We start from the raw sequence: 21,430 nt of genomic DNA on the forward strand, positions 1-21,430 counted from the left end.
ACAGGTCCTCACCATTATCTGTTCGGAAGGGACCCGGGCTGCTCGGGTCACCGCACTGGTGGGACTGTCTTATGGTCGAGGTTCCGGGCCGGATGCCGCCTGGGAGCACGGCACCGGCGTAGGGACCAGCTCTCCCTCGGCCTTGGGCAGCGGACCGGCAGAAACGGACCGAGGTATCTCTAGCCGTGCTCTATCCCCGAAGATAGGGAACGTCCGGTGGCCGGGAGCACCCCGGTGTCCCGTGCCCAGCCCCGACAGCCACCGCAGTTTGCCACTCGCCATAGACTGGCGGGCGCTGCGCGGGACGCGGCAACCCCGCGGGGCTCTCGCACCGGCGAGCAGGCGGCTGGAGCCAAACTCGGGCCGAGTGTGACACCTACCTGCCGGCGCCGGGAAACACCGCGCCCGCGGCCGGCCCATGGGCCGAGGGCAACCGTGCAGAACGCCGCGTGTGGGGAGGGGGGGCAAAGGGCCGGCACAGAGGCGTCCCCCGCCACACCGAGAGCCTTCTTGCCCGTTAGTGCTTGTTCCCGGACACCGCTGCAGCACCTTTGCGGCAGCGACGCGGGCTAAACCTGGCAGAAAATCGAACTCATTAGCGAAGTTCACCAGCTGATTGCTTTGCGTAAGACACGACACTGATTGGAAGTAATTAGGTTAAAAGATGGGACTGCGCTTCGATTTGGTGTTTCTAACAAGTGCTTTTGTGCATGTCCTGATTTAAGCCTTTCCCTCCGGAAGCAGCGTCCTTCCCGCGCCCGGCCATGGCCCGGTGCCGCTGCCGCATATCTCTCGCCTCGCCCCGGCCCCGCAGGCGGCTCTCGCCGCCGGAACCCGACCTTTTCGAAACCGCCAGTCACTTTGAAAAAAGGCTTCAGGTGTTAACTGCAGGGTCCTAAACCGAGCCCCGACAGTCGTTTAATAGGTGTGGATTTTCCGCAGCTACGCACAGATCCGCTTGTTGCAAAAAAAATGAGTGTTTAGGGTCTGTTAAAAATTTCTTTTAATTAAATATTTGCATTTTACAAAGGCGGCTGCAGGTTTTTGTATCTAATAAGTATAACCTATTTATTCCCCTCCCCCCCCCCCTTTTTTTTTTTTGCATTATAGTTTAGCTCACACCCAAGGAAATAAAAACCAAAAACAATAGCCATAAAAAATTAAATTAAACTTGTATATATATATTTTAAAACTATTAAACAATTCGGAAAAAGACACAGAAATGTATATATTTATATTACGAAAACAACATTAATGCCTGTACAGGTGTCTTGATTTCATAATTTACTTCAAAGATACTGTATCATCAATTTAAATACCAAAAAAAAAAAAGCTACATTAAATATACAGAATAAGATTTCATACAAATCTTTCTTCTTTGTGTGTGTGAGGAAGAGCGTGTCACTCACTTGCTGTTCACTTGGTTAAGACATTGCTGGGCAGTTCCCATCCAGCCATTTCCAATAGACTATAAACTTTTGAAGGGGCTGCTGGGAGGGAGGGGAGCTGGTCTTTTTCTCTTTGTTTTTGTTTTTCTTTTGGTAGTGGAAAAATAACTGCCAAAGCAATTTATTATTTCTCTCAATAAATTAAAAAAAAAAAATATAAAAGAACAAAACCACAGTCCCAAGAGGGGGTAGGGAGGAGAAGCCGATATTAAATGTTGGACATACCTTTCTTCAGTTCGTAAGGTGAGTCTTTGCAAAGGTCTACTTGGGACTGGCTCCTGATCATTTTAGTGTCTTTAGCCAGGGTCTCGGCTCTGCTGAGGACAGTCTGGTTTAATCCATTGAAGTGGGCGCCAGGCGCGGTGGCAGCGGGGCCACCGGCGGGGTGCCCATGCAGGGCCCCGAAGGAACCATAGTTCGTGTAGCCGGGGTAGAACGGCGCCGTGTAGTAGAGCGGCCGCGGCAGGACCGCCCCGTTGGGGAAGGGGCACTGTGCCGGTGGCGAGCGCGGCCGCGGCGGCGAACGCGACGGGCCGCCGCCGCCTATCACGGCGGGCCCCGGGGGCGCCGCCTCGCCGCCAGCCTCCTTTGCCTTGTCCGCCGAGGTGGCGATCTCGGCCAGCGACCAGAGCTTGGGCTTGGCGAGGGCTGCCTGCTGCGGCGAGTGGATGACGGAGGCGCCGGTGGCGGCGGGCAGCAGCGGGTGCAGGTCGGTGGTGTGCGGCGGCCCGGCGGCAGAAGGCGGGCGGTATGGTGGGGGTTCCTCGCCGCCCGCCGGCGGCAGCCCGCGACCCGCCGGACACGGCCCCAGCGGGGAAGAACCGGGCGCCTTGGGAGGGGCGGGCGGCCCGTCGAGCCGCTCTTCTGCCGGCTCTTTGCAATCCGAGTCGCTGAGGTCGCCCTCGGCCTCCTGGGGGCCGGGGGACTCCTGGAGACGCTCGCAGCCCGGTACTGCCTTAGGATCCGCCGCTCCTGTGGGGGGATAAGGAGAGGGGTGGGGGGCAGCTCGAGGGCATCCCCAAACCCGCCCACCCACTGCGCCATCCCTGGTTCTCGTTCGGACCCGCCATCGCCGGACCCACCGCTGCCAGGCCCGCAGCGCTGCCCTCCGGCTCCTCCCGCCCCGGCTGCCTGCCTGGGGGGCCAGGCTGTCGCGCCGTCTCCCCTCCGCTCCGCACTGGGCCAGGCCGGGGGCAGACCCGAAGACGCGGGCGCGGTCGTCCGACCGAACCCGCTGCTCTACCTGTGTCCGGCGTCCCAGGGTCCCCCTTCTCCTCCAGTTTCTGGGGCTCGTCTTCATCGTTTTTCTCCAGGTCGATGTTCTCCTCTTCTTCCTCGTCCTCGCTGCGGTTCCGCGGGGTCCAGGTCATTTTGTTCTCTTTTTTGAGCCGCCGCCGCGCGTTGGCAAACCAGGTGGAGACCTGGGTGAGGGTCATTTTGGTGATGATGGCCAGCATAATCTTCTCGCCCTTGGTGGGGTAGGGGTTTTTCCGGTGCTCGTTGAGCCAGGCCTTGAGGGTGGCCGTAGCGTCCCGCGTCGCGTTCTTGCGGTACGCAGGGTCCCCGTAGGGGTACGAGCCGAGCGGCGCCGCGTACGGGTGGTACCCCAGGGAGCCGGCCATGCCCGGCGTGTGGTCGTAGGGCGAGCCCTGGGGAGAGAGGGGAGAGCAGCCCGGAGGGGCGAGGTCAGGCGGCCGCGGGGCGGCAATGACACGGCAAGGGCAGCGCTGGGGCCTGCCTGCGGCCCCTGGCACCAGCCCCTGCCAGCGGCCCGCCGCCTCTCCCCGGACGCCGGACCCTGCCCGGTTTGCCCCCCCCCCGGCCCCATCCCGGGAGAATGGGTGCAAGGGCCTGAGGGCTCGCCAAGGCCGCGAGGCTTCGGTCCCAGAAGGCCACCAGCCGCTTGCAGCAATGCTACGCCTCTTCCCCAAATGCAGGCGCAGAAAAGCAAGTGGGCAACGCGGCGCGGGGATGGACAACAGCGAGGGGACCCTTCCGCAACCTGCCGGGCCCAGGCGGCCGGGCTGACCCAGTTCTCTATCAGGGTAGGGGCGGGAGGAGACAAAAAATAAATGGGAGAGAATAGGAGAAAAACAAAATACAAGAGAAACAAGAAAAAGGAGAAGAAAGAAAAGGACAGAAAAAAACAACAACAACAACAACAAAACCACCCTGAAACTCTTCCTAGACTCTAAACTGGGAGAAAAAGATGGGCAAAACTCTCCGGATTTTGGGAGCCACTGGAGGCGGCCGCAGCGCTGTGGCGGGATGCCCCGACCCCAGGCCGGACCCGCGGCCGCGCACGGCCGCGCAGTGCCCTGGCCTTTGCCTTCCCGCGCAGCACCCGCGGAGCAGCTCGCGGCCATGGGATTAGAGCTCGGCAATATTTAAGCAGTCTAATTATCGCCGCGCGGGGGAAAGTTGCCCGGGTTTATCGCCCGGATTTCTCTGGTCGCTTTGGGGTTCATTCCCTATTCAATCATAACTAGATAATTGTTGTGGAATTACGATTGCTGCCATATATATGTGTGTGTGCGTGTATATATATGTATATATATATATTTTTTTTTTTTTCTTTTTGAGGGAATGATTTCGGTCCCCTATCCCAGTCTCGCCCGGGCCTTTCTGCGGCTCTCCCCGCGCCCGGCCCTGCCCGCTGCTGCCGCCAGCAACAGTGTGCGGCGGAACGGGGCGGCGATGCGGGAAAGTTGGGCGGCGAGGTGGAGAGCCGGGTTCCCTTTTGTCCCCGGTATTTCAGAAAGCAAATTCGAACAAAAAGGAGGCCCGGGAGGGGTGGCAGGCTCCCGCGGGATGCCGCCGTGCCCGGCGCGGTGCCGACTGCGCGGAGCTGCTCTTACCACGTAGGAAGTGAAGGCGGCGGCGGCGGCGGCGGCCGGGTCGGTGCCGTACTGGAGGTGGGAGTTGTAACCCGGGGAAGGGGCAGTAAACGCGGTAGATCCGGCATAAGGGGAAAAAGCGGAGCCCGAAGAAGATCGCCCAAGTTCATCGGTCCTGGGTCCGGAGATCACGCTGGTGCTGTACGCCGGGCAGGAGTAGAGAGCCAAGGACGCTGACGGCTGGTACAAGTAACCCTGAGGATACGACATGGCCAGGCGCACACATATACCCGGGAGCCCAAGGCGCCGGGAGGGAGCCGCCGCGCTGCCGGGCTGTGGCCGCTGCGGCCGGGGCTTCGCGGGCGCCTCTCCGCCCTCGCCAGCTGGGCAGCAGCGGCACCTTGCTCTGCGCCGGGGCTGCTGCTCCGCGCTCGCCTGCAGCCTGGCACCGCTTCCTCCTTTTTCTCACCCCTCCCGCTTCCCCCTCTCTCTTTTTTTTTTTTCTTTCCCTTCCCTTGTTCGCTCTCTTTCTCTTCCCCTTGCACTGGGGGGGCTATTTTTCCCCCCCCTTCCTCTTCGCTCTCGCTTTCCGAAGGGTCCTGCCAAGATGCTAAGTTGGAAATTGCAGCTCCTGACGCCTTCTGCGCGGCCCGGCGAGGCTCCTCCTTCGTGGGGTGTTGTCAGTGGAAGGACTGGCAGGACCCCGCTGGGCTGCAGCGGCCGGGCCCAACCAGCGGGAGGGCTCCGTGCTTCCCTCGGCCCTCCCCAGCGCTCAGAGGCTCAAGTGCGCCGGCTCCTGGATTGCAGTCACCTCCGAGCCATTTAAGATCAGCTCCAACTTTCTGCATGTGCTAAATACCGTGAGGAGCCGCGCAGCGCCGGAATGCAAGCCAATCAGTATATATAAAAAAATAGATTTAATAAGATTTATTAGCCACCCGGCTCCCCCTCTGCGCGGCAACCCCTCCTCTTGCTCTCTGCCCCCTGCCCCTCCCTCCTCTAAATCACTAGAGGTGGAATATACGGGCGGGGTGTGGTGGTGTTAGTTTTCTAAACAAAAAAGCCGATTTTCGGCGGGGAAGTACCGCGCCGCAGCCCAGACAGGGCGGACAGCGCAGGGATGCGCGGCCGCTAGCGCCTTCGGGGCGGGGGTTACGGCGGTGCCGGCCGGCTGCCGGACCTGTTGCGGCAGCTGTGCGAGCGGAGCTGCAGCGAGGGGGTCACCGAAGCGCGGCACCGCGTCTTGGCGAGAAGTAGAACTTGGTTTCGCAGTGGGCTCGAGGGGCCGTGAGCACGGCGGGTAGGGTTGAGTCTTGCCCAGCGCTGGTCCTGGGAGAAGGGGAATCCGGAGGAGGGGGATGGCAGCGGGGCGAAGATGGGTCTGCAGCAATCTTTCGGTGCAAAGGTTTGGCCGCGGATTTGAAGAGTGCACCAGGTATTCTTCCCCCTCCCCGGCTCGTAAAAGGGTCGAAGCGAAAGCAGATTAAAACCATATGAACCGGGATAAATCCCCGCCGATCATGAGATGTAATCTCCTTTGATTCCACCAGATATATTTCCCAACAGGAACATATCCCAATTTATTCACTTCTCGCCCTTTCCACCCCCTCCGCCCCCGCCCCCGTCTCGCCGGCTGAATAGAGACGCTGCTCTCGCGGGCGCGGACCCTGTTCCCCGCCGCGGTTTCGCGCCCCCGGACACTCCGAATCCTCCGTGCTTTTGCCGGGGCTGGGGCGGCTTAATTAGATTTATCTTATTTACTGGTTTAATCTTATAATTTTTGGATCTCTAAGTCCTGATTCTTCTCGCCGCTGTCCCCAGCGGGCCGGACGCGGAGACGCGAGGAGGGGCATGTGTGTTTTAAAACGGGCAGTCGGAGGCAAGAGCTCCCCCGGTCGCCGAAGAGGCGACACGGACGCCGCCCCGCTCACTCCCTTCTTCCCTCCCTCCGGGGCTCGGTCCCGGCGGCAGCGTTCACGGCCCTCCAGCCGAAAGGCGAGGCAGAAGCTGAGCCTTCGCGACCAGCTCAGATGCGGGCCTGCGGGCTGCATCGCTTCAGTGAGATGGGATGGGGCAGGCAGAGAGCACTTTCCCCGGTGTCCTGGGGCGGGGTCACAGTCGGACCGAGAGCCGAGGGCAGTGGGGCTGGCGCGGCGTACACTACACTACCCAGCAGGCCATGTTCCCGCCAGGACCGCCCCCGCCCCTCCCGGCGAGTGGTTGGCTGTCATTCTACCGGCGATGGGGCTTCCCCTTATGTTATTGGCCAGAGGAGATGTCCCTCACTGAGGGGGCGGGGGTGTGGAGGGGCGCTGGCAGGGTGGAGCGGATGCTGGGGAGTCCGGAGGCGGCGCTGGTGGGGCGGCGCGTGGAGGCGCTGCGGGCCGAGGTGGCGGCTGCATCCCGGCCGGGTTCAACTCACCTCGACTCGGCTCAGCCCAGCCCGGCTTGTGGCAGCTGTGGGCTGGCGTGGGCCGCCCCGGCCGGCAAGGTGAGGTGAGGCGAGGCGAGGCGAGGCGAGGGAGCGGGGCGGCGATATCTTTCGCCGAGCAGCAAGGTTAGTGGCTGGGCTGCCCTGCGCGCCGGGGCGCCCCCTGTCGGGCGGGCGTCGGCGCTGCAGTGCGCCGGCGGAGGCCGTGCGGCTGCCCGGGCCGCTTCTCGGTCCCCGCCTCGGTCCCCGCCTCGGTCCCCGCTCAGCGCCGTTTCAGGGTCTTTCCGCGCCGGGCCGGAGGCTGCTGCAGGGTCCCGCAGTAACTTGGAGACTGCAGGAACGGCGTGTGGAAGCCAGGCGAGATGAGGTGGGTCTCGGCACCCTCCTTGGTGCCGTTGTGGAGCAGCGCTGTGTCTGGCGTCTCCTTCCTTTCACCTCCAGCCCCTCTTACACTCCCCCCTTTTTTTTCTCTTTAAAAACAATTGGTTTTGATTTCTTTTATTTTATCTTTTTACGTGGTACTGCCTGGCGATCTGTCTTTTCGAAATACGCGTGGGTACACCCCCTGTGCCCGATGTGGGCTCGTAGCACTCTTACATGCTCAATCCACACAGGTGTGCACTTTCATCAGTTTTCAGCAGCACGGTGTCACTGCTGTTTGTCCCTGGGTTAATTTCAGCTATCGCTCTCATGCACTGCGTTTCTTCTGCCTCTCAAAAGCGCTTCTGTTGTAATCCTCTGACAATACTCCTTGTTCGAGGAGTGAGATATCATCTAGTAAAGTTTTATACATTTAATATTAATATGTGAGCAGAATAAGTAACTTCTTCTTCTTGCCCATTTCTTTGTAGGCAGAAGCTGAAGTTTGAACCATCTCCCCATGGCATCTGACTTTTTCTGAGGAGGAGGTAAGGTTAATATCATGTAGAATTACCCTTTTTATTTCTGATGTTCTACTAATCTTGCTTCTGTAGGCATATGTCTTGGAAACTGTGGTGAGTTCATGCATACTTTCATGCGTTGCAACAGAATACCAGAGCTGATTAATAAATGGTAGTGATAGGACACCTGTGCCATCAGGACTGTAAGTGCCTATCAAACCGACATTCTCACTACGTTATGCCACTCTTACAGCCTATGCGGTTTTAAAAGAATGAGAGATAATTCTTCAAGATATTGAAACATTTAGTTTATAGTTCTATTGCTGTGGTTGTCACCTTCACTTATATCACATTTGAGACCCATTTCTTATGGATGTCTCTATTTTCTGCTTTATTTGCACATTGATAGCTCACTGAATGACTAGTCACAGCAACTTCTTCCTCTGGTAGAAGTATATTAAAATGTGAAAGCCTAACGCTAATCTGCTTTGCAGGACTTTTCAGCCCTTGGATTAGAGAGAAATAAGCTTGTTTCAAAATTGTTGTTTATGTAGTTGTATCACTTCTATTAACAAATGTGGGGCTTGAGGATATATTTCCTTTCATTTTTATTGAAGGTATGTGCATTTGGAGGTATGGATAAGTTCTTGGTATCAGTTATTTGCCTGTTTTGCAGTTGCTAGTGAAATCATATAAGGACAAGTGATAGTAAAATTCTGTATTTTATATATTTTTGTTCTAATTTCTTGGAAGGTAAGCACTTGATGTTATAGAAGAAACATTTACCATTATTTCTTCCTTTACAGGCTGGCTGTGTGCTCTTCACTTTATTTAAATTAAGGTTTGTGAATTTAAAGTCAGGTTGTATCATTAAATAATTAAACTCACCATTTTTACAGCCTTCAGTAGACTGTGTAAAATGGTCTTTGCTTACTTTAGTAGTTGGAGTCTAGTAGGGTTTTTGACAGAAGGAGAGCTTGAGTTTGAGGTGACTGCATGAAATGTGGTGACCCAAAATATAGCAGCATTTGAACCTGTGTATTTATTTTTTTGCACTGTTTTCATTTGCATCATTTCTTTTAGAATGTGCAAGCACATGTAATACAGCATAAAATAGCTTAATAAATCAGTGCATGGACATATAATAGAGATCAGCTATGAATACTTCCTTTCCATGAGGGGAAAAAGAGACAGTGATCTTGACAATAACAGCAAACCGTATTTTAAAAGTACAGCCCTTAGTAGGCATTAACTGTAAGTGGTTTGGTTGCAGGTGTCTTGTAGTGGATGGAGTTAAACTTTAGTATCTTGGATGTGATACACCTTAATTACTTTAATAGCTACTTTCTGTGGAAACTTTAAAACGTAAGGATCCTGCTTTTATTGCAGTCTTTAAATATCTAATCGTTCTTGTGTGTGTCTGAGATGTAAAACTTAGTGCAAGGAGAGGCAACAGATTGGTTCCGTCAGACGGTTTTGTTGGGTGTTTTTTTTTTTGAGGGTACTTAAAAGATTATGATGGATAAGGCTGTCTTGCCAAGGAATGCCGACACAGGTGTTCATCATTATCTTAATTAAGATCCTGAGAAAATGTCATCTTTCGGCATGAATTATGAAGGGAGATGCATTCGGAGACTGGTTTGTTCTTTTCACAGGGGTAGACGAGAAGGAGGCTGTTTTCTCGAGACCTTTTTGATATTTCTTTATCAGAGTACCTGACCTTAGATACTTACTGAATAATCTGTTTCTCCACTTCAGTGTGTGACTGTATTACCAAGAGGTCTGAATGTGACGTGAAAGGCAATCCTCTTTTAAACCCCTCACATAATGACAATAGTAATAATACTCCTCTCCCAGATACTCTGTTCTGTTTAAAGGTGGCTCTATAAACAAAATACTAAGACTCAGAGGTGGTGGAGATTGCTGCTGGAAGCACCTGTGGAGAGATGTTTTATACAGTGCATTAAAAAATATTAATAATTTACACTAATAACAGCAAAATAAATAGATGTGGATATTTATCTTTTTAATTAAGCAATGGCAAGAAAAAGTTTGGTTTTCTCACCTTTCACTACTGTGGAAGTCAAGCTAATTAGTGTGCCAAAAGGAGGGAGGGACTTGTAGTTTTCTGTGTTAAATCAATACATTATTAGCTGAGCAAGAGGTAAAACAGTGTATCTGAAATATTGGTCAAAACATCGGCAGTAAAATTTAGGGGTGCTTTCCTGGAGATGCTGTTGTTGCTGGCTTCCCCAGGATGAAATGCTGGGAGTGACAGGGTCAGTACTTGCTCTGGAAGTGGTGGCGTTTGGTGTCTCGTGTCTCTTAGCCCAGGGAAATGATCTTGGCAAGAGCTCATCAAGACTCCCTTAACTTCTCTGTTGTTTCTTCTGCCTGTGCTTTGCCCAAGACTCTACTTGTTAGCACTCTCTGTGTTTGTGGTCCGAGCCTGAGGTGTAAACTCATGAACACCTACAGTAACTCTCCTTTTTCTGTGCCCAGCAGTTGGCTATCAGGTAGCTTTGCTAAACTTTTGTTTTTCTCAGCAAGCCTTTCTATGTAAAAATAACTTTTTCTCTGCTTAAAGAAACCTGATGATCAGTCTCAGACCTTTTTTGAATTGCATCACCAAACCTGGTTAGTCTGTGGAATAAAACCATACACACAAGTGCAGCTGGCAGTCTTTTAAGCACATAGTTATTGTATTGAACATATAACTCCAAAGATCTTGACAGTATCTTGGGAGAACCTGAAACTGCATTTCAGTTTCCTGTAATTAACTTCAATGGCATGATTTGCTTGAATTTGTTGCCATAATATGGACTAAGTTAGGAATGTCTTTAGGGTTTATTTTACTTACAGTTCCATGAGCGTATGCAGAAAATAGGCTCTCCTAATGGTTGACTTTCGTGGAAAAATGAAAAGCTGCTTTCTTTCACGTCTAAACAAGTTTTTCACTTAAAGCAAGCTACATCTACTGGTAGTTGGTTCCTTATTGTGAAAGAAGGATGGCTGTGGCTCTCTGTGCTGTTTTATGGGACATGAATGTGCCTGTAGCTTTCCATACAATGGCAGATTCTCTTTTGACCGCAGGTGCTGCAGTGTGGTGGAAGCTCCTGTAGCTGAAATCTGGCTCCAACTGTGGGTGTTGGAGGTGGGCGACTTTAATAGCAGTGTTATGTTCAAAAGGGTTTGTGTTTTGTCTACTTTACATACATAGATTTGCAGTCCTTAGGACCAGTATTTGCAAGAGCTCAACTTTGCTTCTCTGAGGAGGGGCATAAAACCAGGCAGCCTTTCTAGCCTTATACCCCAAGAATTCTCTCCAATAGTTCATAATTTCTGATTTTTCTCTTCTTTAATGTGGATAATGCAGATGCAAGTGATTCGTGAAGCTATTTTCTGCAGATTAAAGTTAATGTAGCAGTAGAGACAGAATTTTTGTTATAAAATAAATGTAAAAAAAAAAAAAAAGTCTGAGGTGAAAAAAAAAGTGCCCATTGGATCTCTCAACGTGAATGGGGATCATCATAACGGAGAGTTTACTAGGCTAATAAACTCTCTTATTCTTCCTGCAGGAAATGCATCATCCTGAGCTCTCTGAGTGTTTCACTAGCAGAGCAAAAGCTTGCATTTTCTTTTCATAAGTACATCTTTTCCACAGCATTTGCAGATCAAGAACCCAGCTTTTACTTCTGAAAAATTCTCTGCTGACATCTACAGAACTTTTCATGCCCTTCAGATTTAATTTTGTAGAGAATAATGCATGGTATAGTGTGGAAGTTCTCTGTTTTCAATTAAGCTGTATTAGGTAACTATGCTCTTCTTTCATATCCCATAGCAAAGTATCAATATCCAGATGGCAGTGTGCTGGGATAAAGTAGCTACAGGCTTGGCTGCTACTGTAAAGCCAAGAACTAACATTTTAGCCTGTGTGATAAATAAAACTCAGGTTGTGACTCTTGGCGTATTGGAATTGCACTAAATAATGCTACAGTGCTGCTTATCACTGGTTTCGTTGGATAATATGCAGCTATAAAACCTGCTTGAAGCTTTTATTAAGAATACTCTGTCATTACAGAAAGGTGCCTTCAACTTCTTTATGATATTGATGGTGCAAGAAATACTTGGTGCTTACTTCCTGGCTGTTGTCTAGGGAAGGCCTTATCCTTTCCCAGCTTCTGCAGGCATTTAGGTTCCATGAATGTCTCCTGGGAAGAGGACAGCTCTGTAGAGCCTGGATTTCACAAGTTATTTTTGTTTGGTTTATTGTGTGTTTGTTTTTGTTGGGGTATTGTGTGTTTGTTTTTTTTCCTCTTTGCTTTTTCTTAAGTCTATTTCAGTATTTAATTTCTGCTTCAGTTCAAATTCAGCAGATATTCTCTGTGGGTATATACTGTGCTACTCTGTTCCAAAGTGAGAGTTAAACTCAAGTCTCTCAGTTGTCTAGACAAGGCTGCAAAATGAGGAACTTTTATACTGGTTGAGAAGGTGAAGACTTGGTTGTAGGGAAGGGCCTAGGAGTCTGGAATCCTGGACTATTTTCTCTTTCAGCTTTTAGAATATCCTATGACCTATTTTTTTTCCTTTTTAATGTAACTGCTGTGCCTCTGTTTTCCTAACTGGCACCTTCTGCTTTTCTCAGAAGTGTTCAGATTATAGGAGTATGGACACCAATTTAAACTTCTTAGACTGTTGTGCTTTTGGGCAGAAGCAAGTTATTAGTGCTATTACTGATTCATTAGCTAAATGCCATTAAATTTGCATATTCCACAGGTCTTTGATTTCCATAAGCACCTGTTTGTGGTGAAAAAGCGCAGAACTAAACACATCCAGTGGGATGTGGTGCTAACACAGCATATGTGGGATTAACAAACATGGGTGGGGAAACCCTTGCATCGCTCAGTCTGTAGCCCTTGATTGTAAGGGAAATCTGTCTAAATTAGAGACACATACTATCTTTTTGTTTCATTCCTCTGGTCACCATATGTCCTTTTTTTGGCCTTTGTAGAATGCGCCCAAGAGCAGAAATAGTGAGATCCATCATGGTGGAAATGAATCCAGCAGTCCATCCTACCTTGTAGCTGCCTGAGTACAGCAACAGTCATCATACAAACCAGAATGCATCTGGGCTTACAGCTTTTTTAAACCATGTTAAGTTGCATTCAGAGGTAATGGTAAGTAGTTTGCTTTGTGTGTGTTCTGATTCATTGAGTGAGGCCCTACAGTAGTGGCACTTTGTGGCACTAGGTTCTATCTCTAACAGCAGCATTAATGTTTTCAGACACATCAGCTTTAGTTCCTGTTTCTGTAATAAAGATCATGTGGTGCAGATGATAAACATTGTCACAAATATGTTCTTTTCTGTTTTTGTCCTCTCCAGATGAGCTTGGTGAGACTGGTGTAAACAGTGCTAAACAAAGGAAGAACACAACTGAAAGGCAGGAGCAGGATTCTTCTTTCCATAGCACCGCAAATGTGAAGGCTTTATAAACACATAGGTTAGTAAAATAGCACATTAGATAAAGTAGTAATAATAGTGTAATATCAGTAATATTTTATGATGTAATGTTGCACTGCTTTCTTGTCTGGTGATCACATGGAGCTGCATTAAAGAAATGAACATATACTTGTGGCTTAAATGAGCATGATGCAGGAGAGCAGTAAATTGTGAAGGTGAGTGCTAGAGGAAATGCTACTAGCTTTTGTGAACTCTTTTCTTTTTACAGCTCGTACCATAACCTGTAGTTCTTTTGTTTCTTGAGAAAGATGGAATGAAAAAAAAGACATTTTCATTCAAGAAACTGCAGCTAGTTGCAACCCCTTGACCAGAAAGACTTTACAGTCCTCTTAGCTGTTACAGCATCTTAATGCTTTGTCCTGCAGAAAACAGCACTTGTAGTGCTGACTGCAGGCTCTGTGTAAGAATCTGTAGTGCTGTAGTATGCTGTCTTTTCTTCTTGGGGTTTCTCATGTCAGGGAGCAGTTGTGAAATGTCTGCTGTGGTGCAGCCCTCTGTGACCTCTTGCATCCAAGGATGGAATTTGTGAGTCTCTTTCTCTAAGAGCTCCCTCCTGAGCCCAATAGTTCTCAAATATTGCAAGAAAAGATCTGACAGTGTTGTCTGGGAGATGTGACTGACTTAATTATTATTAACATTTATTAAGTGCCTTACAATGGAGGGGAAGAGTCATTGCCTTCATTTTTACAAATGGGAGAACTGGCATGTAGGAAGAATGGATCTCTTCTATCTTCTGTGCCTCTTGACCCACCTAATGAGGTGATTGTCATGAGAAATAACAACCTGGCTCAGGGGAGTGGCGGTGAGGAGAGCTGCCGACATGTTCAGCATGGCACAAGGCTTCTTCCTCCCAGAATGGCTAATGCAGGAAGCAGAGTCTTCCCTCTGCCAGTGTCAGCTGGCCAGTGTGGAGACTAAAACCAGCTGAAGAGCCTCAGCCTCTCTCCATCTGATAGCTTCATTTATAGATCTCATCCAGGAAAAAATGAGGTACCGCAGCTCATTTCTAGGAGCTACTCTTGTTTTTAGTGATTGCTCACCCTCAGCCTCTTCCTGCTTCTTCCCATAATAGAGTGGCCTTTTCCCAGGATAAGCTGGTTCACTTCACAGCCGGCATTTGCAGTTTTCCTGCTTTTAGCCTCTAAGGCAGTAACTGTCTTGGGTTTGGGGTTGTTTTTATTCTGGGCTTTTTTTTTTTTTTTTAACTAAGACTTTAGCTTCTGGGGTTTTTTGTAATAGTTTATTTTGCTTAGAAAGAGAATGTGTCCAGCCGCTACAAACAATAGCGGTTTTGATGTGTATCAATAGAGAGTTAGAGATGTGTGCTTTGTATGTAGAAGATAAAGAGACTTAAAGCCTACTTTAAAGGAAAGCAAACCTTGGAGAGGTTTGCTTAGATGTACAGTATGCCCTATTCTTCCACTTTTAAAAGCAGCATTAACATTTATTTATATTTTTTTAAGAAAAGAGAAAATTTCATCTTTTTGATTGCCTTTTTTTTTTTCTCTCCCCCCCTTCCTTAGTCTCACAGTTGTGAGATAAATATTCAGAAATACGAGTTGGTAAGGTTAATGTGATTAAAATGAATATGTGATAACAGGCTCTGCACATTAAAGATTAAGAGCTCAAATTATAGACTCCCGAGTGAAACACTCCATGAGCGTTTTTGAATTCTGTTTTTGCAGGGAACGCAGGCTTAGGCCCAGGAGTGCAGTTACACAACAGTTTCATCCTGGCTGCTGCTTTTTGGTTGTGCCTGCTCGGCCCAGAAGTCTCTCTGAGTGCTGTAGTGTCAGGGTGAAAATGTAGTCTGGGGTGAGGTGGGAGGACAAATGAGGAAATAATTTCCGTCCGAACATTAGCGTTACTCTATAAAATAGATTAGTTTTACACAAATTATTCACATTTACGGAGATCAGTTTATAGCATTTTGACTGCACAGTAGTTAATTCTTTATGTATAAATTGATCCTTTATACAAACGTAATTCCATATACAACAGTTAATCTCTCTGAGTGCAAGTTGAAAATATATTAGCAATTAATTTATGTAGGTTATGACTCTGCAGTGGTTCCCTACCCCAAAGTTGAGTTGGTGTGTGCTTAATGAACATTAGATGTGAAATTTAATGCGTAAAAGACAAAGAAGGTTGAGGTCCTTATTGCTCTTAACAAAACAAAGGTACCTTGGACAATTCTCCTTCCTCGATCTCTTGAGAATTTGATGTATAATTCTGTTATGAGCCATTTGGAGTGATTGAAATTTGAAAACAAAAATTTAGAGGGAGTACCAGATATTATTGCTCAGCTTTTGTGAAGCCTACTTCTGGTTTAAAATGCTTTGCATATTGAGAAGCTGGTTTGTAGATCATCTTCCACCGAGAAAAGAAAAGCACTGTGGACTCTGGTGGAGAGACAGGCCCAGCTGTTGTACCTGTGAGATTTGCTAATGTTGAAACCCTTTAAATAAAGTGTTTGTTTACATAAGAGCAATGGCATTTCTCCTCCTCTTCCTTGCGGTTTTGTCCAACTAGATGTTATGAGTGGCAGTTGCAGTGACTGCTAAGTGTTTAAATGATGACACCATTATGTGAAGTGATTTTGAAATGAGAGATTCCAGCCAAGAATTGCATCTGCTCTCATCTCCTTCAAATCAGACTCTCTGGCTGTGCAGATTATGATTGATTTGTTTGTGACAGATTGCAGGAAACAGTCATTGATTTTTCAATATTTTACCTTAAAATTATTTACAGTTGTAACCAAGGGGAGGTATTTCCATGGGCTGTCAGCCCCTGAAAGACTGGGATAATATTCCCTGCTCCCTGACAAGACAAATTACCCGTAATGAGTGCAGTAGCTGAAGGGTATACTTTTATTTTAAAATATGTCAATAACCCCAGTGACTAAACGAATATTGATTCAGCATAATGAAGCCTGAGTAATGTGAAAATGAGCTCTTCAAGGAGCATGGTAAAGACTTTCTTTTCAGCTTGTAGCAAGAAGCTTTTCATTCTTTACTGTTAGGTAGTTGAAATGTGCAGTCTTAAACAAGTCATCCTTAAACAGTAGTAATATGTGGAATAATGTTACAAAAGAATTTGGATTTTCTTCTCTCTCTTTTTTCTTTTCTTTTTCCTCCCAAGTTGTTTCTTCAGTGCCTTTCAGCAGATCAGATGTATCAAGAGAAAAATGCAAGTTATGCAGGGTAGCAATAGAATTACTATTGGTGTTAATGTCTTTTACAATAATATTCTTCAGCCAGCCTAATGGCATTTTAAAAATGGATTCTGCATATATGGGCACAGAAATGTATCTAAATAAACTGTAGATTTAATTTCATATTATTGACTTCTTGGACATATTGATGTGCATTCTGTGTGATCAGTCTAATATTCTTGTCCTTTAACAGTTGAGAAGAGCTGGTTTATGAGAACCCAGATATGCTGTGTTTCAAAACTTAGTTACCATAGTGCACATTTTTCTTGCCTGTGCCTTGTAACCCTGCATGTTTCTTACCAAATGAGAATTCCCAAGCAGTAATTCATTTAAATTACAGTAATTTATGCAGTGCCATAGGTGTGGTGTGGAAAAGCATCTAATAGATTAATACGGATGTACTTCAATTGTTCAGGCTAAGGATTAGATTAAAGACCATGTTGAGGTACAATTTTTTTAACATTAAAAATATTGAACACTGAAAAAAAAAACCCAACCAAACCTATAATCTGAAAGGATCAATTTGTCATTTGTATTCAAGAGCATTGTGCAACACTGGGAAGGCTCTGCAAAAGCGCTGGGTGTGAATAGCTGTAGTTCAGACACAACACAAAATGATACTTTCTTGATGTGTTTGTGTACAATGTGTCAGTTATGAAATAATGTCATAGCTGGAAGCATTTAGTGAGCGTGTTTGGGCAGGACGGCGACTTTCGTTATTTTCTGAGCACTGACTTAAGTTGCTTCCAACTAGCTTGTGAAAATCTTCAGAAGGATGTTTTCCTATCAGCACACAGGTGATTTTTGCTTTTTTTTCTTCCCCCCCCCCCCCCCCCAAGGTAATTCTTTTAGCACAGCTAGAAAGTATTTCACTAGGCACTTGAGAACCTGTGGTACTGAGAGTGAAATGGCAACCCTGGAATGTGAGAGGTGTTCTTGTTTTCAGTTTGTTAATTTTTCAGAAAGATGTGATGTACAGTTGAGTGGTTTACAGCTGTAAAGACATGTAGTTTTGAGAGGGTTTTTTGTACAGCATCTGGAATTCACAAGATACTGGGGAGTCTTTAACTTCAAATACAGAGCAGAGAATTTGGGACTCCTGGAAATGAAGGTTCAACAGGTCACATTTAACCGCTCAGTGGTATTTTACATGTCCCTACTCTTTGCCTGGTCTCTTTGTTTCTGCACCTTTTTCTTTCTTTGGCCAACAGCAGGAGATGGGAAGGGAAGGTCCTCTTTTGGTAGCTTTCCCACAGTAGTGAGGAAGAGGGAGGCTGTTCAGGGCTGGGTGCCAGTTCTGATGCAGATTGAAGGGCAATTAAATGTTTGTTTAAACTACATCTCCTTTTCCTGAATGGCACATGAGCTCAGTAGTACCAAACTGAACGAAAGGAGACACTGCTGGAGGTACTGCTGACAGCTAAACTGAAGTGGGCTCCGCTTACAAGCCATTGGCTTGTTACACTTGCAAGACAGGTAGCATCTCTTGCTTTGCTGCCTTGCCCAAAGACAAGTTTGCTTATTAAATGCTCACTGCCTGATATTCTGGTTCAGGCCTGAACTGTGCACTTGGCACATTCTTGGCTGCAGGAAGCTGACAAATGGTTCACAAGATTTGTGGGTGACCCCAGAGATTTCTGGTGAAGGTACTTTGGAAACTTATGGTTCACACATCTCCTTTTAGTGTTAAAACTACTGCAATTTCTAGTCCACTTTCAGATGACTATGAAGGAGAAACAAAACCCCCAAAGAAACAACAACCCCAAATCATTAATCAGTTAAAAGTTGTTGTGACATCTAAGATCTCCTAGGAGCAGAACATAAACCCAATTGCTGTTCAGTTAGGTAAAAGTAAAAGCAGAGAACACTGAAATGAAGGTTGTGGGTAAGAACAGAATAGTATAATTTGTGGTGGTGAAGAGGCTGCTGGTAAATCATGTGTGCCTAATGTTTAAGGACCATATGTCCCATGACACTTTGGGATTTGCAGATTTTGGCCCATTTCAGGCCTGATACGATCGGGTCTCAGTGTGTTCTTGTAGTAGGAAGGTGGTGCAATGTTAATGGTGTGGTGTAACAATTTAGGTCTCTATACCCATTTAATTGTTGCATTCCACTATGAATAAGGTGGCAACCAAAACTAATGATTGAGCTCTGATTTTTCCCCCCACCTCTATGTTCTCTGCTTTACAAATGAACTATGAACTTGTTTTAGTTGATGGAAGGTATGTGGGAGGGGAGAAAACATGGAAATGTAGGTGACGGAAATCATGCTTACTGGCTAAGCCACCTCCCCCCCCTATATTTGTTTGTTTAAAATCCAAGACCTTAATGTATGATGGAGCCTGCATCAGAGCAGTCCATAAGTGGCATACAGTGTTATGTAGAATTTGCTAATTAAAATGTCGTGGTTAGTTGAAACCAATTCTTTGTGCCCTAAACTACACCACACATGCTGAAGAAGTTGCTTCCTTTTGTTTCAATTTATGAGCAAATAATTGCATTTGTCAAAAGCAATTCTGTGTATGCAGAATATTCACATGTTCTTGAAATGATTTTAATATTATGTTCTGAAAGCTTTCGCTAACTTGAGTGCCCATAGTATCACACAGTCTGGTATGGTGGCATATGGTTTATGGTGAACTGTTAGAGGAAGATAACCCTAAAAAAATGAGGAGGATCCAAGATGCTTATGAGTCTTGCCTAACGGCGGTGGTTAAAAAGGCTAGGCTGAGTTAATGCACAGGTGGTGAAATCTGTGTCTGGAATTATGGAAGCAAGTTGAGAAGCATGAACTGACTTGATTATTGATAATTTTCCTTTGTAAATACTTGGAAAAGATATTTTATGCTTTGCTGTGGACTTTAAGGAGGGTCCAGAGCAGCCTTTATTGTTTTGTTAACTTACCTTTTAATATGAAGTGTCATTCCCAAAATGAGGTCATGTCCTTGGGTTGGTTGCAGCAGCTGAGTTGCAGAAATCATAAATAATTCAAAGAGGAATAAAGGATAGGGTTTTAATTTTTTTCGGTGATTTGAATCTTTACCATTTGCACAGATTTCATTTTAGCTATGGCATCATTTGGATTCACTTGGTATGATGATTGCACTGACCGGTCATACTTATTTTGATGTCCCTTTGAAGGACCATATGCTCAGTCCTCATCATGAAAAAGGATGCAGGTTGCTAACCAAAGAGACAACTATGTTCCTGTAGGGATGAAGATATTTGCTTCCTGTTGTCACATCAGTAGATGTACAGCTGCAGTACAGTAGAAGAATGTGTGTCTGCTCCTTTGGTGCTGTGATTAAACAGCAGCGTAGTCTAGAAAAAAAATCGATAAAAGGGCAAAACCCATTTGCATTAAGGTGTTGTATGGCAATAAATACTCATCTGTCACTGAGGGCCAGTTGGTGTGAGCAGCCTGGCACGTCGAAGATGGGAAGGATTAAAGCCAGACAGAAATCTGCCAAGGTGGACATGTGCCACAGAGGCTTTAATGTGGAGTACATTTAATTACTTTGTATGTTGGAAGTGGGGATGCCATGCACAGAAACTTCTGGGGATGCATAGGAGTAAGTCTGGTTATGCAAGGCTCAGGTCTTTCTTTGTCCAATCCATGCCCTCTTTTCAAGAGGAACTGCTTGCTTAGCCAAACGAAACCTTGGGTAATGTTTTTGGGGAAAACACACAGTTGTAGCTTTCCCTTTGTTAATTCTGTTCTAACTGTTGTGTCTGGTCCTCACTTATGTGGGGAGTATGTTTCTGTGGACAAGTGCTGCATTTTTCAGAAGTTAAAGATTAATCTGCTGTGTTTCCTGAAGTTCAGCCATGTCCCATAAGTCATGAACTGCATTGATAGCAATTAATGTCTGATTCCTAATGGCTAATGCACTGAACTGGTATTCGTAGCTGGTGGGCAACAGGACCTTTGTGTGCGCTATGATAGAGCGCAACCACTACAACATTTCCATGGTACAAGGTGTAACTATAGCGGCAAGTGGTGATTTGTATGAAGTAGATGGTCTGTTGTGCTCATGCCAGAGTCGGAAGGAAGCCAATTAAGTGCAGGGTGGTGAAATGCAATAACTAGAAGCAAAAATGTGAATGATAACTGTGTGCAAAATTGTTTCTTTTCTAGATCCTGCCATCAATGACTGAGCTTCCATCAGTTACTGCCGAGATGAGAAGGATAACAAGAAGGAGGAGTGCTTAAGTGGTTTTAATGACAGTTAATTTCATCTGTTTATCAAATGACAGGTTGTTTTTTCCTCAAAACTCAATTGTTATGACTAGGTGCTTTTAGAAGTCATGTTTGTAAAATAAAACTGACAATTTTTAGGCTACAAAGGACTATTGTATCTTTCTGTGCAGTGTTGTCATTATGGTAAACCGCTGGAAAGTCTTTATTTTTGAAGTAATTTAACTTGCATACTTCATTCATTTATTTGAATGTCTGTTGAGTGCCATGTGAAAAGTTTCTTGCCAGAGTTCTTTTATTCAATGGAATAGTTATTCTTACAATGCTCAATTTATTATTGTCTAAATTACTGCTGCTTAGCCTGCTGCAGAACTGTTTCTTTTTAGTAATTCTTAAACAAATAAGGCATGAATGAGGTTTTGTCCCCTTCCTGTTTTGATCAGCATATTTTTCCTTTCAGTGAAAGTGTCTTCAGTTTTCAGAATGACAGTATTATAAAGAAAGGTGCTTTGCTTTTCTTTTCCCAACAGAAAAATGTCTTTTGTGCAATGATTATTTTTTATTAAAATAGGTACACTGCCAAGATGCAATTACAGGGAGGAGAGACAGAAGCTGTTGGGAATGTCATGTTATGCCAAATTAAGAATTATTAGCTCTTACTTTCTTTGTAATCTCTTCAACTAGAACTCAGCCTACTGCATCTGGCTTATACTTTGACTCTAGTGGAACTAATGTGTCCTTGGAGTAGCATTTTAGAGTAACTTCAGATTCATGTTTTTTTCACAAGTCTGCTTTAAACGACTGGGATTAACTTCAGAGAAGGCAAGAGATCCAGCCTCCTTTGTCAGCAGCTGTGCTGGTTAAAGGATGAGGCTTCCTGCGTGCTTGCTTGCTTGC

At 46.6% G+C, this 21,430-nt stretch overlaps 1 protein-coding gene and 1 long non-coding RNA gene across 8 annotated transcripts in view; one reads left to right on the forward strand and one right to left on the reverse strand.

The window, feature by feature from the left end:
- LOC137447207 (uncharacterized) overlaps positions 1–21,430 on the forward strand; it is a 41,553-nt gene that overhangs the window by 13,034 nt on the left and 7,089 nt on the right. The window contains exons 1-6 of one of the 7 annotated variants that reach the window (XR_010988819.1): positions 6,643–7,083; positions 7,568–7,624; positions 8,404–8,438; positions 12,609–12,774; positions 12,981–13,098; positions 20,474–20,592. This is a non-coding gene — a long non-coding RNA (uncharacterized lncRNA). Of the gene's footprint in view, positions 1–2,138; positions 2,158–5,668; positions 5,721–6,642; positions 7,084–7,567; positions 7,625–8,403; positions 8,439–12,608; positions 12,775–12,980; positions 13,099–20,473; positions 20,593–21,430 lie in introns of those variants that run through there. The other 6 variants (XR_010988818.1, XR_010988820.1, XR_010988823.1 and 3 more) reach the window with 6 other exon arrangements.
- IRX5 (iroquois homeobox 5) lies at positions 1,161–4,746 on the reverse strand. Its single transcript, XM_068150503.1, has 3 exons — positions 4,307–4,746; positions 2,692–3,097; positions 1,161–2,420 (listed from the first exon to the last, which is right to left on the reverse strand). The coding sequence occupies exons 1-3, from the start codon at positions 4,553–4,555 to the stop codon at positions 1,657–1,659; spliced, it is 1,419 nt and encodes a 472-aa protein (XP_068006604.1). The 5' UTR covers positions 4,556–4,746; the 3' UTR covers positions 1,161–1,656.

The sequence above is a fragment of the Melanerpes formicivorus genome, unplaced genomic scaffold (assembly GCF_026170545.1).
Source record: "Melanerpes formicivorus ecotype bairdi unplaced genomic scaffold, bMelFor1.0.p_v2 SCAF_20, whole genome shotgun sequence".
NCBI lineage: Eukaryota > Metazoa > Chordata > Aves > Piciformes > Picidae > Melanerpes > Melanerpes formicivorus.

Excerpts from the sequence above, each read along its gene's own strand:
- IRX5 (XM_068150503.1), bottom strand. The coding sequence starts at position 4,555 with ATGTCGTATCCTCAGGGTTACTTGTACCAGCCGTCAGCGTCCTTGGCT. Across the intron at positions 3,098-4,306 it reads CCGCCTTCACTTCCTACGTG|GGCTCGCCCTACGACCACAC; the intron begins GTAAGAGCAGCT and ends CTCTCTCCCCAG. Across the intron at positions 2,421-2,691 it reads CCCTGGGACGCCGGACACAG|GAGCGGCGGATCCTAAGGCA; the intron begins GTAGAGCAGCGG and ends ATCCCCCCACAG.